General features: G+C 38.1%; 1 protein-coding gene across 1 annotated transcript; it reads left to right on the top strand.

Annotated features, from left to right (window-relative positions):
• The first annotated feature begins 14,502 nt into the window (after positions 1-14,502).
• LOC137108079 (beta-2 adrenergic receptor-like) lies at positions 14,503-22,680 on the top strand. The gene is made up of 4 exons (XM_067492362.1): positions 14,503-14,803; positions 18,717-18,867; positions 19,016-19,307; positions 19,778-22,680. Exons 2-4 carry the CDS (start codon positions 18,720-18,722, stop codon positions 20,811-20,813), a joined length of 1,476 nt encoding a protein of 491 aa, XP_067348463.1. The 5' UTR covers positions 14,503-14,803; positions 18,717-18,719; the 3' UTR covers positions 20,814-22,680.
• The last annotated feature ends 1,663 nt before the right edge of the window (positions 22,681-24,343 follow it).

The following is a 24,343-nucleotide window of genomic DNA, read 5'->3' as shown; positions in this document are numbered from 1 at the left end:
ATGAAGTCCAAGAGCTTTAGAAAGAGCTCTGGAAACCCTCTCAATCTGATGGATTTTAGTTTAGTAATTTTTGATTTAATATCTAAGAGAATTTTGTTTTTCCTCAGAGGCCTAACACCTGTTTGTTTAAATAGGTACGATTCTCATTTGAAACTTTTGTGTTGCCTTGGTTTTATTTTAGATCCACACAAAAAGAGAAGAAATACAATTGTCACAGGACTTTGCTTGGATTCTTTGTGCCACATATACAGTATAGCTCCACCATAGAGAGGCCTGCTGTTGTTTTCGTGCAAATTAAATCATATGGTTTTGCAGTTACACTACAGTAAAAGAGCTCATTGTGAGTGGGTGGGTGGGTGGTTGGGTTGGTGTGTGTGGGGGGGGTGTTGTGCGGGTCAAACAGAAAAATTACAAAAGATAAAAGAAACACGCATGGTGTGTTGCCTGAGAAGAGACAAATAGCCAGTTCCTTTTAAAGAGGAAGTTCAGGCTTTATAGGAAATGTGGCATAATACCAGCCTGAAATATCACTTCAAAGAGATAAGAGCCTTTCACATTGACCAAGCATTTATTACTGCACTTATAATAAGCTGCCACAAGTTGTTTACAAAACATTATAAACATCATGACATATACAATTGATACGCTGAACATTTAACAAACAGTTCAGCAGACATGGAGCAAAATTCACATTCCTTTGGAGTTATGGGTCTGGGCACCTGATTAATACAAATCCAAAACATGGATTGATTAAAACACTTTTTACATCACCATTTTACATCATGGTAAAACACTAAAACTTTGTTAGGGTTTGACGCCTTGGGAATGAAAACAGGCTGATGCTTCACATACTGATATGAAAGGGAACTTTGCACAAATGTATGAGGCACCGACACAGACAGTGTCAATATGTAAACCCCTGGGTGGATTCTTTTTGAATCTCATGCTACAGCTTTCTGGATACGCAAAAGTTCCATAATTGATATAAAGATTTTGATTAGAGCAGCTTTGATGTGCTCATGGCTGTAGAGCAGCTTTAACCTGGTAGAAATCGATGTCAAATGTCATAAAAAGTCGGGTCAAATAGTTTAAGCAATGTCCATTAAAAAAAAAACTCCTCAGCCAAAAAATGTCAGCAATTAGCCTTTGAGGCTAATTCGAAGTAAAAACAAAAAGTTCTTAAAACAATTGAGGTCGATTAAGGTCTTATCCAAAGGATAAATCCATTGTTCCCCACAAATAATGCTGTCCTTCCCTGACCCTGTGACATCTGTGTCATTAATCATCCATTTTTGTCGAAATATGTACAGTGCCTATAAAAAGTGTCCCCCTCAGAAGTTTCCCATTTTATTCCTTTTTCATTATGAATGATGGTCAATGTAATGTAATCTGCCTTTTGATGGAAATTTACAAAATTTGTTCAAAGTAATGTTATAATTACAAAAAAAGAATTTAAAATCTAAAGTAAGCGATTGCACAGGTATTCACCCAGCTGGAGTCAGTATTTAGGTGATGTATCTTTTGCACCATTGAACCTGTGTGGATAGTTTGCAATCAGCTTTGAACATCGGGACATTGCATTCTTCTTTCCAAACTGCTGCAAAGTGGTGGGAATGTGGTGTCTCTGATGATGTGCAGTGTTTGGTTTCTGCTGACTCTGATGAACAAAAAGCTCAGGTTTGTTCTCCGCAAACCACAGAACCTACAGTACTTTCAGCTGAATTCACATGACTTATGGGAAACTCTAGTTAAGATTCATAGTTATTTCTGAAATGATAAAAGGGATTTCCAGAAATATCCTCTCCTTTTATCAAAACACAAAACCCAGACTCCAAACTATATATTTACAGAACCTTTGACTGGTCTGGAAAGATCAAACAATCAACTCTTTTTTTTAAAATGTCTTTGTTCAGCACCAGCCAACTCTGTCAAATGACACACAAAACCAGCAAATGCAAAAACACTTCACGGCTGTCACTGAAAAACACTACAAAAACAAATGTAAAATACTGTACTCTTGGCAAAGCAGGAATTCTGCATAATTTAGTATTTATACAGTTAGCTACACAAGTTTGATTCCCCGAACATTGACATAACATATAAGAGGAAACTTAACCCTCGAACTAAACATGAATATAATCTACATTCAGCCAGTACAAATGTTCTTTCATTCCTACAAAAATGATCAAGGCATGTATGAAAAGAGTCATAGTACAGATGCATCCCCCTTAAGAAATGAATTAAAAAATTACTTTAAATTAGTCCTGCTGAAGGAACATTTGTACTAACTGAATATGCATTAAATAGTATATCTTAATTTAAAAAACTACCAGTGAGGTAGAAAAGCTCTATATAAGTGCAGACCATTTACCATTTAATCCGCAGCAGCCATCTGCAGCACCAGCATTAGGTCACATGGCTTCATATGGTGGTTTTACAAAGGCCATTTTACAGTATAGGAGGTTTACATACTGTAATATGTTGAAAAGAGTGTTGATAGAATGATAGATGTTGATAGATGTACTGAGATCCTTGAGACCATGAGACTTTCTAATGTTCTTAAACCTTTCTTGTCCTCGTCCTTTATCTCTCATCCACCATCTCTTCCCCCTTCATCTCTTCCCCTTCCTGAAGTTACAGACTAACACACACTTCACTTACATTTGAACTTGGATGGGGGTTCAACCACAATCACTTACATGTACTAGTGTATTTGTAGTGTTTAACCTTCGTGGCCTGTGTGTAGCATTTTGCATCAAAGTATGAGAGGCCCCATGAAATATCATAAGTCCTACTAAATCTACTAACTCCTACTAAGTCACAATCTCACATTTTACAACCAGTCCATACTATGAGACATAAATCATACTAAATCACACACATGGAGCATCCTAATCTCAAAAAAGTGGGATTACACTACTATACTCTTTTACACACATCAAAACAAAGTGGTCAACTGTGCAGACATTTTTTTTTTTTTTGTTGGTAAAAAGAGTTTTTTTTCTCTTTGCCACTCTCCCCTGAAGTTTAAGTGCTGGAGAACCCGGGCAACAGTTGTTTCATGTTGCAGATTATGCCTTTTGTTACACAGCATAAATTTGCCATGTGCCTTACCTGCATGTGTCTCATCACAATGAGACATTAAGTATGCGTGTGCGTATTCATCATCAGGATGCATACAATACACCGAGATGACTCTCTTCCCATTTGAAAATGAAAATTTTGTCAAGGTAAAAGGAACAAAGGTTCTGGCAGCGCTTGTGCGTGTTTGGGGGTGTGTCAGGAAAATAATGTGACAGTGATGTCACCAAAGTGTGTTTGTCTGAGTATAATCACTGACCCACTTAGGATCAAAGGGTCATGCATGGGTTCCTTACGTCAGGGTCCTGTTCTTTAAAGTCCAGATTTTTTATGCATAATCATAGATTGAAAGTCACACTGTACTTTATTCAAAATGTTAAACTTTTAAACTTTGACAGATAAATTATTATTACCTTAAATGCATTATAAACCGCAGCTCATTTCTACAGACTTTCAGATTTATAATATAGACCCTATTTCCAGAAATGTTGACCAATTTTTCACAATATTAAAAAAAAAAAAAAAAGAGGGAAAGAATGCTGTTTCTAATTTTGGGTAGTCTCGGCCAAAAGGTTACAGACACGAGCAGGTGACCGGAAGGTTGCTGGTTCAATCCCCAGACAGACAGGATGAGAGCTGGGTGGGACAAGAAAAAAGCAACACTTGTAAGTTTGATTTGCAAGTCATTGCATTTCATTTTTGTTTATATTTTACACAATGCCCCAACTTTTCAGGAAAGTGGGTTTGCGTATTTTCTTTTATTTGTCCCAAAATATATAACAAGAAGGTAGTGGTTGTTATTTTGTTGCTTTTTCTAAAAAACATCATGGAAAAATCCAGTCAGGACTTTTTTTTAAGTGTGTTTTCATCGTATCAGTTATCATAACTATCTTTCAGCTAAGAGATCCAGCATTGTTTGTTATTCAAGTGTCTGGTGTTATTTTTTGACTCTCACAATAAGCTAAAGAACATGTATCTGCAAAGGAGAAAAATAATTAAACTCAGGACAATTCTGACAAGAAAAAGTAATGTCTTAAATGTCTATTTTCTCAACATTCAGTACTGTATACACAGAGAAAGCCAGACAAAACAACAGGCAAAGCCAGAAAATGACTTGGTTCAAAAAGAAGAGCTTTCCCTGAATTGATAAAACACATTTTTCGAATTCTCCTGCCTTTTTCTCGAAAACTAAACACAAAAACCAACATCAACTTCAACATATGTTCACAAAACTTCTGACTTGTCTTTAGCCAAAAATCTCAAACAATAAAATCAAATAAGAGACTCAACACTATTTTATCTTTGCTGATCACCAAACACTGCTGTCAAATAACACACACAGACGCAGACAATGCATAAACACTACATGCTGTCATTACACACGATGGAAATGAACATCAACACATTAAAAGATTTACTCAATATTTTGCATATTTATGAAAATATATGTTTATATATGTGTATACTAGAAAATCAGCAAAAAAAAAGAAATTTATAAACTGCAATATATTTATTTCTATTTAGAATCTACAGTGTCAGTCATTTATTCTGCCTCAGCCTTATACATCTGTAAAATATGTTGCTTCTGTGTTAATAAAGTCTGGATGTGAAAACAATTAGTGTAATGTTGGTGACAACCTGTGGCCTAATTGACTGGAGCAAATGGACCAAATGTACAGTTCAGTATTTCATGTCTTCACACATTTGTTTAATATTTACTTATGGATGGCGCTTTTGCAGGGTTCAGCTTTTCTGTGTTTGAACAGTAAATCTGCTGCAGCACAGTAAAGAAATAGTTTCAGATTTTAGGAATTTTCTTGTTATTTCATCAAAGAAGCGCTACTCTGCAAGTGCCGCGCCCCATGCTGTGTCTGAATTGGTCCAGTCTCGATGCTCACAGCATGTGTTCCATGTCAAAGACAGTTGGATGCAGGATGACCTGCTGACAGGAATGAATAAAAAAGGGAATGAATAAAAAAAACTTTCTCAGGAAATCTGTTTTTTTTTTTTTTTTAATAAATTACATTCATGCAGCCTATCATCTGTACCTGCTCATCCATCCGGACTAGAGTGTGTCCCAGCTGTCATAGGACGAGGGGCGGGGTCCACCCCGGACAGTTCGCCAGTCTATCTCAGTGCCGACACAGAGAGACATACACAGACATTACAACCATAGAGTCACCAATTAACCCAACATGTTTGGACTGTGAAGTACCCGGACAAAACCCACGCAACCACTGCAACAAACTCCACACAGCCAGGCCACGTTCACCCAGGGACACAAACCCGCAACCTTCTTTACAGTTATGCAACAGGCCAAAGAAAAGAGTGCAGTTGCAGAGTGCAGCAGGTTCATTATCTCTAGTAAAATCATGGAATATTGGGATATTGACTGATTTGTTTTGTATTTTGTTATCTACTGTGTAGTGACTGACCACAAGTTGTGTTGTGTTAACTTTTCAAAATTTGACTTCAGCCTGGACACATAAGCCTAAACAAATGAGAAAAAACTGTACCTGTAATATTCAGGTGTAACTTTCTGAATGGTGGAGGCCACTGAGAATGAGACCAGAACAAGATCTCTGATTGTCCCTCTTCTTTCATCTGAAGTTACTGGCTTTGCTCTTGGTCTTACTTGTCCTCCTTCCCTGACCTGCAGTCCTCTTCCTCCTCCATTGTTTCCCTCCGCTGCTAAAGTCACAAACCAACCCATGCATGCAACCTGCATTTCAAGTGACTTTTATCCTGTTTACTTACAGAGTTCAATCCCAATCACTTATTGGACATATGTGTGCACAATTTTTACTTGTAGTGTGTCAACGGGGACAAAAGTGTCTTTGTTGTATTTAACCTCTGTGGCCTGTGGGTTTCATATTGCATCATACTAAGTGGTTCACCGTGCACAACGTGTGTTTTGTTGGTGAAAATGTGTTTAGCATTTCGCAAAAGTGCAGTTCCCCTAAAATTGTTGAATATTATATATATAATATAGGGTTTTGCAAAACGAGTGAGTCATTTCTTTCAATATTGAGATTTAGTGTTTATCAATTTAGAAAACAGCAACGAAATTTGGACCCAGCGGATCTTCATTATCACTGCAGAAGTGTTCTCTTAAAAATGTGTTAACACTTCTCATTTAGTTTTACACATGTTTTACACTCAAAACAGCTAACACACATGTCATCGAGAGACCCAAGCTCTACTGGATCAAACAAAGGGATAACATCTATTCACAGCTGATGGAAATTGCTCGCAAAATTGATGTACTTGTGTGTGCACACCCTGCACAAAATTCTTCAATCAGCAATCAGGCTTTATCCGTCCATTAAAGATGGCACCTCTGGGCTGTTATTTAAGCCTGGATCGAACATGTGGGAAAACATTCAGTGTGATGTTTATTAGAACAGAAGTAAATACATTGAATATGAGGTTCAATTCTTTGTTTATTTCAATATATTTTTTGGATCGTTCTGTATTTGCTGTCGTTTAGTTTTTCTTTCCTATATTTTTACAGTAGTATTTACGGTATTCAGCTTTACCTTCTCTGAGTTCGAACAGTGTGAAAAAAGAATGAAATCTTATGCGGAACAGCTCCGTTAAAAATGCTTTAGATTTTGTGTTCTTATGCTAAAACTGTGTGACAAATGTCCCTGATTAGTGTGAAGCACATTAAATAACAGCTGTATTTTGTATTTTGTTGTCCATTGTGTCATGACTAATTTAAAGATCATTACTGTGTCTGCTGAGTTTGGAAAAAACTGTCTCTAACTTGCTGAATATTGTTTAAGGTCTTGAAAAATGACTGAGTGATCTGACAGTTGATAGTTTTGTTCCACGAATCAGGTTTAGTGTTTATCATTTTATTAACACTACAGCACCAACAAGGACAACCCTTGAACGGTTATCTCTGCAGGAAATGTTTCTGCCTTTTGTGATTGCTTTAGCACAATTTTAACACAAAACAACTTCCACCTTCAATTCAAAACAATATTTTATAAAAACCCAATATTGTCACTGTAAACCAAACCTTTCTTCCTGACAATAAAGCATGAGAAAGTATCTTATCGACTCTGCATCCTTTTTTCCTTTGTCCTGATGGTGTTGTATAATCTAAACATGTCAGCATGCATCGCAAAAACCCATGTTGGCATTATGATGGAGGGCACAATTCTGCCAATTTATACTGCTTATGTCTGATTGTGAGTTTACAATAAAACAGGTTTCTGCACACCTGATGGTTGTGTTTCATCTGTTAGTTCATAGCTGCACTGCTTTAAAATGGTGCCCCAGCCTTCCCTGACTGCATGTGATAGGGTCCCTAGGCAGAATACTGAACCCCCCAAACTCCCCATCTCCAGCTGGTGAGGTTGCACAAGGCGCGTTTGAGTGTTAGAGCAGGAGGGGCATTTAGTGTAATGTACCAAAATCAACGTTTGGAACAATGACTCACTGTGGTGACCCCAAAACCCCAAGTCAAAGGGAAAAAAAAAGACAAATATCTGAGGCACTGGGCAAGCGTAGTGGAGCTTAGCAGAGCAGAAAGACTGACTATGATTGGTTTTGAGAAATTCAAAATTACTAATGTCAAACTGTTCCTGGAGTTTTTTATCAGAGCATAAGTCGGTGTAAAGAGCAAACAACATGTGCTGTCATTTAATTTTGAGGAAACAAAAAACTCTAAAGTTGAGTGATGGGTGTGTATGATCTACAACGAATCTCTTAACTTATTCTTTTCCTTTGGGCCCTTTCAGGGGTCAGCCAGAGCGAATCATGTGCCTCCATCTGGCCTCTGTGACTTTATCTCCAAAACATCAAACATGAGCTGTCCCTCTGATGTCCTCATCCCTGATCCTGTCCATCCTCGTCACTCCCAAAGAGAATCTCAGTGCCACTTTCCCTAAGTCGTACAACATCGCTGCTCTCACCACCGTCTTGAACACCTTTCCTTTCATTCTCGCTGATACTCTTTTATCACACAACACACCTGAAACTTTTCTCCGACCTGCTTGCACACGCCTCTCCACCACTTTTCCACACTCTCTGAACCATTGATTGGTTTGGCCTTTGCCTCCTCTGCCTCCACCTTTTGCTGCATCTCCCTGTACTCCTGTCTACTCTCTCAAGTCCTCTAAGTGTCCCACTTCTTCCTAGCTAATGAATATGTTAATTTCCTCAACTGAAATAGTCTCAGTAATAAATATGTTGACATCCGCCATAAGTTATAGATGCTTTTTAAATCCATAAAGCTGCAGGCAACTGCGGAAAAAAAATCACTCAATGCATTCATCTATGGTTGAAGCTGTTGAAATGCATAATGATGTAATTCAAGAATACTTGATGCATCTGTAAAGCCAGAAGCTGTTGAGGATTGTTTGCAAAGTGGCACTTCAAAGAGGATGACAAATGACACAATTGGGAAAAAATGGTAACGGATAGAGGCACAGGGTGAGGGAGGAAAATGAGGATAGATGAAAAATGAGCAGCAGAGTACAAGTGTTACACATGGGGGAGATGACAAAAGAAAGGAAACAAAGGAAGCGTGCAATGATTGAGGGGGAAAGGGGGAAGCTATGAAGGAGAATAAAAAGGAGATGAAAGAGGAGAGAGAACGTGATGAGAACGTGGCAGAGAGGAGAGAAATGCGAGAGAGTGAATGATGGAAAGAGTGGAACAGTAAGAGTGACAGCGATGATGATGATGAGAGAAAAAAACAGAGATAATGGAAAGATAGGTGGTGAGTGGCAGAAAGACTGTTTATCTTTCTGCTCCTCTGCCTCATTCCACACACACACACACACACAAAAGTAGGTAGGTAGGTATCACTTTGGAAGCAGGGTCTGCCTACTTGTATGAAAAGATCAGCAATCATCTAAAAATCAAAAAGTACATAAACAAGATATTGGAGAAGAGAGGGAGAATGAGGGAAAACAGAGAGACAGAAAAGTGCACGCGAGAATAAAGCCAAATGAAATACCTGATTTATTTTAAGACGTGCAAGAGCTACTGTTAATTTTTGTTTAATAATGATAACATGAATGCATTAATTTTCATTGAATAATTTATATTATTTAATATACCCTTACTTTGAAGCATGAGTTTCTTAGCTCATTATGATCCATGGACCCTGTTTCTGACTAAGAAACAAAGGATACCTGTCGTGGTCTGTGGAGAAAGGCGTTAAGATTGAGATAGACCTTGGCAAAATTAAATCATAAATTTCAGATGCTGGACAGTATACTGTCCAGAAAAAAGACCACATGCAATGAGCTCACAGACCACCAGAGGGCCATGGACCACTGCATGGAAATCCCTGCTAAAAACAAAAACAAATATGCACTAATGTAGTTTATTGGACTAGTTAATGTGACTTAACCTGAGGAAATTCCTCGCAGATAAAAGCAAGGAAAAATAATATAATAAATATCTCCTTTTTGCTTTTGGGAAAATAGGATTCAAGAACTTTTTAGGTGCACAACAGCACAGACTGGCGAGTACTAGTGAAGTGAGATATTATCCAGACTGTTGAGCAGAACAAACTGCATGCTAGTGAGACAAGCCACAGCAACTCGGCCTAAACACATACAGCACAGATATAAAACAGAGTCAATAGTTAAGACTGTCTTTCTGTTCTTCAGCAACACTTTATTAGGAACAACACGCATAGCATCACATTTCTTTGGGCAGGTTTCTAGTCAACAAGGAGAAATGCCACATGAGCAGATTGTAAAGCTTGTGGCGTTTTGAAATGCCAGGAAATACATAAGCACTCCACTACAGTGACCCAGATGCTGCCTGACACACTGAATCTCCGGGAAGCTGCAGGGTATATGGGTCAGGTTAAAGGTGCAGCAGGTCAGGGCTAGAGAATGGAGACGCTCGTCACTGAAACCAGAGTATTTATGATGGAATGGCCTGATACTGACATTTTGCCACAGTGGCAGGTTTATTGACAGCTGACAAATGTGCTCAGCGTTTACATGAAATTTGTATTGCTGCCCAAATCTTGTGTGTTATGACCCATAAGTAGTAAATCATCAGTAATTTGCCAAAGAAAATGTTTTTCCTGTGGCAGCAATATTGTCCTCATCCTTCTCACATCAGAACATTGCTGTCAGTGTAGCTATTGTCAGATCTTGGTACAGGAAAAATAAGTTGTAAAAACGCTGGACAAGCCAGTGTAGGATATTGCAGCAGGAAACAGTAAAGGGTGGTCTCAGTGGTCCAGATGCACATTATGTACAGGATATACCAAACACAGAGGGCCTCTCTTAAAAGAATGAATACACTGCACCAAACACCCAGCTAAGGCTGGGAATGTGTTTTTTCCTCCCAGTAATTTGGATGGATTGCTGTCTCACTACATTTTTTCTGGTATATACATGGTGCTTCGCTTAGTATTGAAATATTTTCGAATGAAATGGTGAAAAATGTGTTTATTCTGATCTTTAACACATTTGAGGGATTAAAAATGTTCATCTATATATTAAGGTAGTAAAAATTGCGGTAATATTAAGGCGAATATATGAAAAATAATACTCTACCACACTACTACTGTTGCTAAAAGTATGTGCCACACACACACACCCTGTGAAATTCTTTTTATTTGTCCTTACGGTCATGTTAAAGCCATTTACCTTGGCTTTGCTGGCTAATGTGATTATTTTGAAGATCGTGAGGCTGAATTTCAAGTGGCAGCAGTTGTGTCAAAGTGTGAACTAAATAATAGTTCAATCAGGCTTTAGTCATTATGAGAAGATACATCACTGCAAAAAATGACAGAAACAATATAGTAAAATAAAATAAATTTGTGCAAAAGCTTGCATCCCCTTGATTAACGATTTAAAAATTATATTTAATTAATTTCTGATACCGAAAGAATAGCTGTATGTGCATTAAATATTATGTAAATGAAAAAAACTTTAGTTATAACTATAGTTGGTTCAGTGGTCTTTTGTCATATGTCAGACCTTAATTTTTATGGTTACAAAAAAAAACACAGAGCATGAGAACATGGTTAGACTGTGGTTTGGGTTAATAAAAAAAAACTACTCACTAAAGTCAGTTTGAGAAAAGAAATGAACAGCGACACACCCATGAGAAAATCCCCCCACCTATTTAAACTATAAATTACTGATATTATAACAAGTGATATCATTCGAAAGATCGGTTTGTGACCACAGGAGTCTGAATGCATTCACCCTGACTTCCGCTCCAAGACTCATGTGTAGCCCATAAATGTAGAATTTCAATTCGATTGTTTTACACAATTGCACCATTTTGCAATGACCATGGTCAAGTCTGTGGTGAGGTTGAGGACAGGTGAAAAAAAAGGTCTGGAAAGTTTTCAAGCAAGAATGAAGGAGCACAATTTGGATGCCAAGTGATGCTACATTAGCAGTTAGAAGATGACGTATGGAGCTGAGAATATGGCATGAGAGAGGAAGGGTTAAGGACAGGGAGAGGAAGAGGTGTGGCGAGAAATGTGTTCAGCTATCCTGATTGCCCTGTGTTTCTTTTTTTCCCATACAAAGAAGAGCAATCAAGTAAAGAGAAGCTTGATCAAAGTGCAGATAACTTTTTGCTTGCATCATCTCGCAAGTCACCCGCTCAGTTTTTGTCCTTCAGGGTACCAGCAGCGGTTTCCTCTGCAGGCGAAGGAATTCCTCTGGATGACGTCCGCATGCATTTGCAGATGCATAGTCGCAGGGTGGTCGAAACATAATAGCAAAGACTTTTGTTTAAATGATCACCGCGTTATCTTTAATCAGTCCGTTTTGGCCACACATGTGTTGCTCTGGGCTTCCTGACAAACAAGCCACCACAAAACAAATCATGAAGAGAACGACACAATTTAAAAGGAGAAGAAGAAATAAAGAAAGAAATTTAAAGAAAGAGGAAACAGTCATGTTACAAGTTTTTCACTGTGGTTGAAATGTTTCCTGTTTACAGGGGCCAACAAAAAGAACAAATTTTGACTCAGCTGGCATGAACAAAAATCAAAGAATAAATCTATTGTGTGGACATTACGACCACACATATCTAAGGTTTCCTTTCTTGCTGCAACTGAAAACAAAATACGGACACCAATTCACACATATTTTTACAAAGGTGTTTTCATTTGTACTAGTGACATTAAATTTCACACAGCATAGCAGCATAATGTCGATGCTTTGTGGTGGGGTGGTTAGTTGCTGCTAACCTGCATGCAAACTGCTCCCGTGTCGGCTCACAGTGCTTCAACTGCACCGCATGTGGTGCATGTGTGTGGGAACAATTGTCGTTTTGCATGTGCAGCGAGTCATCTCCACTAAGCAGACAGAACACTGTGTTCAGAGACATTCTGTGGTTTAGCAGGTTCCTGTGTGCTCTATATGTGGAAAATTGTCATCAAGTACAAAAACGCTGCCTGGTTGGCTGTGGTAAAATACGGTAAAGTGGGTCGCCCAGAAGTCAAAGGTTTAATGGTTCAATGCCTGGCTCCTACTGAGCACGTATTAAAATGTCCTTGAACTAGACACTGTGATCGATAAAACTAAGTAAGTGGGAAACAACTACATTACATTAATTTGGTGGACAGTTCCGTGCAAAATGATTTAGGATTAGTGCAGTGAACATCCATATGCATTTAGCTTCACTGTGAAGGTCAGTCCACCAATTTAGTTCCTGGACTGAGCCTTGACTGAGACAAGTGAGCCCAGACTCCTCGTGTGATGTGGCGGCCCTCAGTCCAGAGTCAGTACAGTGCCGTGGCCTGTTCTGGAGTGTAAGGTTTAAAAATGACTTGGGGTTAGGAAGGTGCAGTTATTCACTGTCCTTCACACCAGAGATGACAACAGATGGGTGTCAGCAGGAGGCCAAGGACTGATCCTTGAGGAACTCCTGTTGTCTGGTGATTCGCTTTTCTCTTGTAACTCTGGACAATGTCTGGCCAATCAGGTCCGGACATTGTCTAGCGTTTCCCTTTCACACATGTGGCACACAACCGGAGATTGCCTGTCTGAGAGGTGGAGGCTCCAAATACACTTAACACAATAAAATAATTTCTTATCAAGCTCTTATGACAATATAAGTAAAATATTGTTTTATGTGTTTCAACTGCAAAGTCCGGATATTAAATCCCTCATCAATGTGGTCATTCCTATAAATGTATCTATTTTGGGTCATGACTGCATGTAAAATTAATTAATCATTAGTTCCATCAGCCACTTTAATTTATAAAGTTCGGCCCCACCAAAAAGTACAGAACATTGTCAGGGATGATTCCCACCCAGCAGCGTCTGTCTTTAAGGAAATACCTTTTGGGAGGAGGTTCAGACAACTTTGCTTTGAGAGGTTTGAAAGAAGCACATCCCCTGAGGCTATTTAGGACTGTTGAATGGCACACCTCTGACCTTTTGAGCAATTTTGGATTTTAGTCAGGTTTTATTAGTTGTTATGTATGTGTGTGTGTGTGTGTGTGTGTGTGTGTGTGTGTGTGTGTGTGTGTGGGTGGTTGGGTGGGTGTGTTAAATATGACTATTTATTTGGTTTTGTAAATCTGTGTGGTGTTAAGTGTTGCCTTATGTTTTTTATTATTATTTTTTTTCATTTTAAACCTTGGAAAGATTTTGATTCAGCTAAATAATCATCAGTCTGCGCTGTTGAAGGATGTTGACAACATCTTCATATAAATATTCAACTCTGAAGAACTGAAAAAGCTCGAATTGTTTTGAATACCCAGTAATAAAATCACCATGTATCAGTAATAAAGCTGCATTTTGGGTTTAGTTTGGTCGAAGTAGCTGTTTAGCTGTGAATACCTCTTTTAGTCTGTTCTTATAAAAACTCAGTAATACAATGCTGTTATTATTATAATCTATTAACCCACAGAACAAGAAGCAGATATCATATTACTTAACGTACTGTGTACATTTGCCCTAAGTTCCACTAACCTGGATTCAACATGCAACCAGGTTTCCCTCAAGGGTTTGTTTCGTTTGGTTTGGTTTGTCTTATCTGACCACTAACTTCCACCAAACTTCAGTTCAGTGTCTGGTGAAGTATAATAAAACAACCTCTGAAAAAATTACTTTAGAGTAGATGCTAGAGGAAAATGTTAAAGTATTAAGGTTAAAGCCGTATTGTTGTAATGTTTTAAACTGCAGCAGTTCAGCTACTGAGCAGCCAAAAACAAGAGTCTGTTTTTATTTGGCTTCACAGTGTCAATGTGAAGCCGGGTGGAGCTGAAAAAGGGCTCGGAAAGCATTCTTTAAATAAATAAAGGTTAGAAAACTTAGGTGTCCCACACGGCACAGGGTGCTGCCAAGCTGTCAGTACACTGCAGACATGCGATATACACTAAAAGCCATTCCTCGCGCTCTGATAGGCTACCGTCTGGTTGTGATGTCACAGAGGCTCGCCTATAAAAAGGGTGATGGGCTCGTCTGTTTCTAAAAGGGCAAGTGTGGTTGAGGGCTGGAAGAGTGTGTTTACACATGAGCATGTACACGACCGAGAGAGAGAGAAACAGTGTGTGTGTGTGTGTCTGTGTGTGTGTGTGTGTGTGCATGTGTGTGTCACACACAAAACACTAGTCCAGCATAACTCAGCAAAAGAGGAAGAGAGACCAAAAGACTAAAAGAGACGGCTGACAAACACATTATAATGAAACTTTGTGTCGTGGATTTAAACACTTCTGGGTTATCAAATCACTGGATTGGAGAGCACAGAACGGAGTCTGGAGGTAGGAAAATTGACTGCAAGCATGGTTCATATTTATGTCTCATGCACACACTGTGTTCTCACGAGTACATGCATTTGTGTACAAACATTTACATCTGGGGCTATTTCAAGAGCCATTTCCAACAAGTGTCTGCTGGTGCACACAGCTAGGAATAATTGTAAAGTATTTACAGAATTCCGGGTTAAATAAATAAATCCGGATCAGCTCAATTCTTGCACCTTTTAAACTGCAAAATGTTGAGGTCTTCACATATTTTATAAATGTGTTCAGGTATTGAAAAGCCTGTGTGGGTTTGTTATCATAGGTCTTCTGACAAAAGATAGTTTTATGATCATTTATGATCACATATTATTTTTCATTATCGATCAAATTATTGTATAGATGAGTTTGAAAGACAAGTCTCAAAAGACCAAAGTATTTAGACAGCATCGTACCCTTATCTTTATTTTAACCTTCTACTATATAAAAAGACCATAATTTTTTTTATATTAGTAATTCAGTGTCTTAATGTTTAGTCTATGTTTTATTACTCATTGTTAGAGTGTTTGTGCAGATAGAAATCTGTCTTTCTTTTCAGTCTTGTTGACTGTCATCAGTTTACCCGGCTAATCACTGTGCAAGCTGGGTGTTGTGCGACCATGTGTATTTTTGTGCTTGCACGTGTACTTGTTTGTGTCTGTTTGGGCTTTTGTGTGCTCTTCTGTGTGTTTGAGAGCTCAGCTTAATTGCCACCACCTACGCTTCCACTGGCTAAATATTGGGGCATTTAAGTCTCAGTAAATCTTTTGTGTTTGATTATTGGTCCGGCTGAGGTGGTCAGGTGTCTTTGTATGTATGTGACTGTCTAAACAGCTCGGGCAGAGAGAAGAGCTGAGCCTGTTGTTCAATATTGACTAAATATTAGTGCACGTAACCACCCAGTTTATTGATTCTGATCAATGGGGGCAGTGACCAGTTACAAGCCATTATTATGGTCCATCTGTATCCAAGGATCGTGTTCAGGCTTTTGGAAGAAAGCATCAAGTGCAATAATTTTACGTTTTACAAAATATTAATGAAAATTAACATGATTTTTCTTTCTTTATGTTTAACCTGTGTGGGTGAGCATTACATTATGTGCTATGCGCCATTCATTACAATGGAAACAGCTTTCTAGACATCAGTAATGAAGGATTGATTTTTTAAAATTAGTTTGCAGTTCGGTTACAGGAGATTCATCATGTACCCCACCCACTGGCACCACCTCGTACTCTAAAGGTAAATGTGTTGAATTGGGGACACTTTGGGAGCGATGACAAATTCAAACAAATGCACTGCTGTGAACTCCAGACAGAATGATTGACTGAATACACAGCACACAGACACTGAAAATTAATTTTTGCTGCAACGTAATGGCACTGTAAGGCTTTATTTCTCTTAAGGACAGCAATTTATATCACTTCTGAGATGACTGACATGCAAAAACAATCTCGTCATGTTCCACCCTGGCATTTCGAAGTGCTTCCCCAAGTGTAACAGTTAGCTCATTGACCACAGGAGAACTTGGTAAATGTGAGTGAATCAATGTACCTATTTACCTCTGGCATTAATATGTGAACAAACAGACATAGAAATCCAAGAGTACAAACACACAGAAAATGAAGTTAAGCAAACAACTTCTGGAGCTTCGTTGCAAAAAAAAACAAAAAAAAAACATACATACATGGTCTTAATTTCTTACTTCACAGTACCATCCTCCGACAAACACGGTCAGAATAATAAACAGGGATCACTGGGTGTCGGCCGGCAATTAGGCCAAAGCTGTAAAATGGCCTTTTTATGCTCAGCGATCCTGTGCGGTATAAATTAAAGCTAATGACTTTTTTCATGGCTATAAAACTGATTGAGACATAAAAATTATTCATTTTTATGGGGCGATACCAGTGATCCAACAATGCTGTCGCTCTCACACATACTGGGACATTTAGTATAAAGTGATCAGGCACAACATTAACACTGATGGTCTTAATAATGTCATAGAGGTCAGCATGGCCACTCTGAGCAGGAGCAGCATGTGATACACTGTGTGCACAGGTGGTAAAAGTACTCCTGGTACTCTGCATCAGTGTCGTCTCCCTTAGATAAAATCGTCGGCCAAATGACTAAATGTAAATGCCGATATCCCGAGCTCTTCCTCAGCCTCCACCTGTAGGTCTGGCCGAGCTGATCAGCTGACAGCGATGGGAAACATGCATGCTGTTAAACCGCATCGTTGCAGGACACAGTGCAGATGTCTCACACATGGGTGAAATGCTCAAAAACACAAACCACAAATATGATAAAATCAGGCTAACACCAAGGAATTAAAAAAAACAAAAACCATTTCCTCTGTGAATAACCTTATTACTTCATCTTCACATGCAGGGATAGGGTTAGACACTTTAATTCAATGATGGGCAATTAGTTTATCTAATGCAGCTCCAAAGATGCAATACGGCATGTTAATAAAGACCTTTTGTTCTTCTTATGCCCAAATATTGTGACTTTAGAAGAATAAGATTGGGTTTAAAAAGTATTACTCATTTATTGATTATCTTTTTCTTATGAAAACATAAAACTGAACTCTATTGTCTTGAAAATAAATGCTTTTAATGTACTTATATTGATTACAGTTAAGCATTTGATGCAATCTGAAAGGATGTACTATAATATAAACCATTGATAGTAGACATTAATGGCAAAATCCAGGAGGCAATGATGAATATAATAAAAGTTATGAATGATGAATAATATTGAAATAACTATTGTATTAGCTCAATGTGTATTAAATATTACACTGATGAAAAAAATATATATATTTCTTCGATTTAAAATAAAGGGATGCAAACTATACCCTAAAAGTTAAAATGGCAATCTGTAATGATATGGTTTACAGAGAGCTGGGCAGATATCCACTTTGTGTTGTAGGTTTTGTTTTCTGGGTGGAGGCGGCTAGAAGGAAAAGAAACACAGCAGGATAATGTATAATTCTTTATTTACTCTGAATAATACTGTGGGTCTAACACGTTGAGTCGTTATCAGATAAGTTTGTATAGAAGTAAATAAATATAAGCACCCTAATTTATAAAAATAAACATTTCTGTAGAGTTTAAATATAAATTTATGTTGGAAATGTTTATGTTAAATTGTAATGTATAAATAAAATGAATTATTATTATTAGTAGTAGTAGTAGTAGTAGTACTAGTAGTAGTATTATTAGTATTATTAGTATTATTAGTATTATTAGTATTATTATGTATAGACCGGCTATCTGTAACTTTCAGTTGAATAACACCAGAAGGTTACTGTATGGTCCAAAGGTTTGGATAGAACACTTTTGCAGTGGCTAACAACTGGGTGATGAGTAGCTATCATTTTCTGATTAAATGTAATAATTTATGTATAGAATGTGCCTGTCTAAGTATTATTTAAATTGCCATGACTGGCTTAATTTTTTTTCTTATTTACTAGGTCTTTTGTAGAATGCATTACCATTGTTTAGATTTTATATAAACTGTACTGTATTTCTGTCATCTGTCATAGTGTATTGTCAAATTATGGGCTTGAGTAAATAAATCCTTCACATTAATGGGAAGTGTAATGAAACACAATCAGTTGCCACCTTGTAGCAGTCTAATAGATTCAAAGCTCACTTGTAATTGTATTTAATTGGACTGTTAAATCAGCCATTAACCCATTCCACTAAAAACTGTGTGCTCCTAATAAACAAACAAACAAACAAACAAACAAACAAACAAACAAACACAAGCTGGTCAGCTCTTTTAGCATTTGTTACCTATTTTTCAAATTCTTCAAAAGTTCATATCGAAACATATCACCAATACAAATATTTTTGAACTGATGAAATGTTGCCCTGTGTGTTTATAACTATAGATCATGGAATTCAGCACTGTGCCAACACTGGCTAACCAGTCACAGAACACCAACTCCTCCGAGTTGTCAGCAAGCTCTTCAGAGTACAGTCATCCAGAGCTCATACTGATGGGTGTGGCAATGGCCATTCTGGTTCTGGCCATAGTTTTTGGTAAGTTACAAAATGTTTCATCATTTCAATTAGTTTTTGAATTAGAATTTTGCATTGACCAAAGCGAACACATATTCACAGCTCGTCGTACGACATACAAATACCTAATTTGAGGACAATGCTCAAAATTAATATTTTTCTCATCCAGGTAATGTGCTGGTGATTACGGCTATCCTGCGGTTTCAGAGGCTGCAGACAATCACCAGCCTTTTCATCGCCTCACTGGCCATCGCTGACCTTATCATGGGTGTGGTCGTAGTCCCATTTGGCTCCAGTTACATCCTGCTGGATGGCTGGCAGTTTGGAAAGTTCATGTGTGAGTTCTGGACAGCAACTGATGTCATGTGTGTGACGGCCAGTATTGAAACGCTGTGTGTGATCGCTCTGGACCGCTACCTAGCCATCACTTCACCACTCCGATACCCAGTGCTGCTCACCAGGTATGAGAGAGCATCTATTTGGCTGTTTAGTTAGAAACCGTATGAGCATCTTACAAGCATATTTAGGTTGGTGAAGGTTATTATGTAAAAGCACAGCTTTTATTAGGTAAGTTAATGATGTCCCATGTCCTTAGGGAAATTAATAGCAACTCTTTAGCAGCCAGATGATTTAAAAATTGGTGAGAGATTTTAATCTAAATAATAGCTTTCTATCATTTTTGACATCTCCTGTTGCTGTGTCTGTGTGTGGCTGTAACATAAGCCCAGCCCCCTCCCGGACCAGCTGCTGTGCTCAACTGTTGTTCAGCTCCCCACCTCACATTTTTAGAAATACTTCTACATCACACTACTGAACAACCAAAGCCCAAAGCCGCACTGTATTTATGATCTGTTTATGATCAATGTTTTCACTCATGTGATTGCAATCATTTTTACCTGTTTGCACTCTCTTGTCTCCTGCTGCTCATCAGGGCTCGGGCCTTTGTGGTGGTCCTCGGGGTTTGGGCAGTGGCCTCCCTCATCTCCTTCTTGCCCATCCATCTGAAGTTGTGGGTGGCGCATAATGAGGAAGCCCAACAATGTTTCGCCAATGACACCTGCTGTGATTTCAACACCAACATAGAGTATGCGGTGTCTTCGTCAATTGTGTCATTTTATCTGCCGCTCGGGGTCATGATTTTCTTGTACGCCCGGGTCTTCCAGGAGGCTCAGAAGCAGCTGGAGAAAATAAGAGGACAGGAGAGGTATTTCTATAACTTGCATTGCATTGGACAGTTGGCCTATCCTGATGATAGCCCTGCAATGAATAAACTCAGGACAGGAACTGAGGTGAGAGAACAAGCAGGGGAGGACAGACTAAACATGCAGAAAATTGGAAGTATAGACAAAAGTAAAGAAGAAAAGGGAGGAGATCATAGAGCAAGAGCAGAGAAAGGGGGAGGAAAATACTTTGCCACAAAGCGCCTGAAGTTCTCTCTTAAGGAGCAAAAAGCTGTAAGAACTCTGGGGATTATTATGGGAACCTTCACATTGTGTTGGCTACCCTTCTTCATCCTCAACATCCTCATGGCCTTCCTCAACCTGGGAGACATTAAGATGCACTTTAAGGTCCTCAACTGGCTCGGATACTGCAACTCGGCCTTTAACCCACTCATATACTCTCGTAGCCCTGACTTCAGACACGCCTTTCAAGAGATACTCTGTTTACGAACCAAAGGAGGAAGTCAGGAAAGAAGGAGAGGATGGGGATGGTGCAGAGAGAGAGACTCTTACTCTAATTCCCCAGGCAAGATGAATGGAAACCCTGACCTGAATGACATGCTGGGCGTTCAGAAGAAATCCAGATGGAAGGGCAGCCTGGACATCCCAGACAGCTCGTTAACTCTGGCTAGTCCGAATTCTTGCTTTGAACAGGTCTTAGATCTAGCCCCAGGTTCCCTAATACCGAATCAGGCTGAAGGTTCTGCTAATGGGAGCTGTAAGGGAAAATTGGCTTCAATTGCATGACCAAGATATTTGAATTTACACTGTGCAATTAACAGCACTTTGATGAAGCAGATTTTGTTTTTAGTTGATAATGTGTCCACATTTTAGTTCTTTGAGGATGTAGGGGTTTTGTTTTTGTTTTTGACAGGAGATATTTTTGGCATTTACAAGTGACCCCTGTCCCTCCTTGATCTTCCAGTTTTTATACAGTCTGTGTTTAGCAGACTGGTGTATGTGTGCAATTAAATACTTAGCATTGACTCAGAGTTCTCACAATGAAGTGATAGCACGTTGCAGATTGGTAATAACATGGCAACAAAGGAGTAATATTGCACAAATAAAATTGTAATAGTGGGATAATATCTAGGTAATAAAAAGGTAGTAGAAGGGTAATATATTAGCATAATAACACAGTCATCTGGTGTAATGTGTCATTAATAGCAATGCAACAGGGTTAATTTAATCATAAACAAATTATAATGCAATTTATTACGGTAATTACTAAAGTAACAACGAAATAATAGCTTGGCACATGAGTAATAGCGTGGAAACCAAACACCAAATGCTGCACTAAATACATGGAAATCCACATAGTTGTTTCTATGCAATAACCATAAAGCAGAGCTCTAAATTGTAAAACTACCTGTTTTTACTTTATTTCATAGCAATATCTGTAACGATATAGACGGATCACTTGGCAGCATCCCAGATTATTTACTATATAACCCCCTACTAATTGGTCCATTGCTTAGACCAAGCTACCACCTGGTTATTACTTTAGTTAGAAAAAGAATCCCCTCTTATTACTTTGTTATTACTAAACTGTAAAGTGCTACTGACGATCTTTCTGTTATTTATAATACATAGTAAAGAAAATGGTGCAGTTACAGTGGACTGCATGAAATTATGCAATACAACTGAAAGCTTTATGATATGTGGATGATGAAGGGATATATATTAACTGTAAACATATATGCTCATGCAAGATTAACATTGTGTTTGTAAATCTTAATGAACACTATAATACCCATCATTTCATATGCAACAACCAATAATGAAAAGTAGACTTACTAAGAGTTTCAAGCGTTAAAAACTCACATAATCGTGTTCAGATCGTATTATTAATTATGAGAACCTGGGTTAGATTTTAGCTTTAGAGTGAATCGTGGTGGAATGATAAAAACAGCTAGGGCCATCTGCTATGTTATTAAAGTCTAAACAAGTGCCATATCAGGAACTTCTGATTCATTGTTTTCTGCATTTGCTCTCAAGACAGGAAGCACAAGCAGGAATATTAGCATCCCATTTGCAGTGTCAATAGCTTATTCTGCCAGCAAACCACACATGCAAACAAAATCTCTGAATCTACTGTATATTGCTTGCCCTCTGGCTTAAAGTCGTATTTGAATCTGAGGGTCTCATTTGAGCCGCACTTAGAATAATGGTCGCACATTACCACAAATAGTCTGCCTGTTTTTCATTCCTTCCTGATAAAAAAACAAAAAACTGGTCCAAATTAAAGTAATGATGTATGTTTGTGTATCTGATAAACATCTCAGACCCAACTTGTGACACTGTAACTGTTTTTTTTCTGCTTCCTTTGATCATGTTCCCCTCTGTCACATCACCATCCATCTACTCATTCCTTTTATCCCGTCTGCTTCAGCTCCTTTTTAAAACAAACATTGGGCTGTAATCCCTCAAACAGAGCTGGGAAGATAATTTTCATGCAGTGCAATCTGTTTTCATACCATTGTCTATTAGACTTGCTGTAAAAATGCAGCAATCAGACGACACATAGCGTAAGTGCTTTTCATATTACTCAGAAACTGAAGGCTTGAAAGGACAGCATTAGCATTTTTTTTATACACATATCTTCCATATTAAGCCAGTGCAGTGCAAAAAGACAATCTAACATCAGGTCATATTGGAAACCTCCCCGGTCCAGCTTTGACATGCATAGATTATTGTTTAATGGGTGTATTGAGGGTCAATAATTGTTGATTGTGTACTCTAAATATCATCTACATGTGTCTGTATTTTGTGTACGTTGGCTGACTGAAAGAGTGACTATGTGCATTTTTTAAGATTGAAACAGGCCATTGAATGTTTGTCATTTCCTTTAAAGCGTATGAAGCATGGATTTAACAGCAGCCAGAGAAACGTGTAGCTCTGCAGGATGATTTCTAAATGCATTCTGCCAAATGTTTAGGGGTTTATGTAAGAGATGTTTTAATGTGTGTTTTACATATTTGTCTGTTTTAGCAACAGTGAAACAAGAGTCTACGCACAAAGAAGATTTGTCATTTTAGATTTTAAAAGTATGTGTCTGTGTAAGTATCTGAGACTTCTTTTGTTAAAATGAAAGTTAGCTTTAGAAGTGTAGCTTTTAAGTCAAGGAAAGGTTTATATTTTCTACCTCCATCAGAGCCACATGAATGTCTTCACATCTTTGTAAATATTTCTTCATAAGCTGTTGTGTATGTTTGTGAGTAAAGTTTAAAATTGAGCCTTTCACTTAACAATGTGTGTGCTTAAATTAACAGCGGGCAAATTAAGGTTGGAATAAGTTTAAAATCATGCTATTCAAAGTTTGCTTCCTAACAAACAACCTGGAGAAATGTGGGTTTATTTTACCAAACACAGATGCTCATCCAGCTTTTACACAAGTCAACCAGATACATGAAATATACCACTAACTTTGTAATTTGTTGTCAATAAAATAATACTCTTTCTTTGCACATCACCAGTAGATCCACGTGTTTTTGATGTTTAACCCGATACTGGCTGTTCAGTGTACTTAATCTTTGCCTTTAAACAGCTTTGATCACTAAGTTGTTTAGATTTAGTTTATAATAATAGATGTATAATACTAAAATCAAAGAATACTGATTGTTATTAATATCATTATTATAATTATAGGAGCTTCATATTGATCATCAAACAGAGCCTTCATCACAAAATTACACAAACAGCCATTGGCAAGTAGGAAATGGGCAGTGGGATTCTTGTTGCACCACACCTTTAACCTTTTTCACTGAGTCAGAGAGGCTCTTTGTGTTTATTCCGTCTTTCAAGTTATTCAGGACGACATAACCTGTCTGTTTGCATTTATTTGTGTGTGTACAATTTTAATGCAGTGTTGTGAGGACATCAAAGAGTCTTTTGAGGGTTAAGACTGGTTTTAGGTTTGAGGTGAAAAACTAGGTTTGGGTTAGTATGGTAAATACTTTAGTGTGTGTGTGTGTGTGTGTATGTGTGTGTGTGTGTTTAAAGGGGGAGGACATGTTGCACAGCAACAGGTGCTGGGATTCATAGTAGCTACAGTATCAGCTGCTGCAGTGGAAATCAGATACACAACCTCAATACACATTGCATGCAAGCCTTTGTGCTGTGTGCCATGTCCATATTAATTATATTAATCGTTACAGTGTTTTAATTTTTAATTTGTATTTACTAAAGCATTGATAAAATGCAATGCAAGTATCTTAGGTAAGTATTTTATTTATTTTTTTACGCCAAGCATTGTTACTGACCTCTGTTGGTTGCAA

Source organism: Channa argus, chromosome 22 (assembly GCF_033026475.1).
Source record: "Channa argus isolate prfri chromosome 22, Channa argus male v1.0, whole genome shotgun sequence".
Taxonomy (NCBI): Eukaryota; Metazoa; Chordata; class Actinopteri; order Anabantiformes; family Channidae; genus Channa; species Channa argus.
This window is presented reverse-complemented; position numbering and strand designations above follow the sequence as displayed.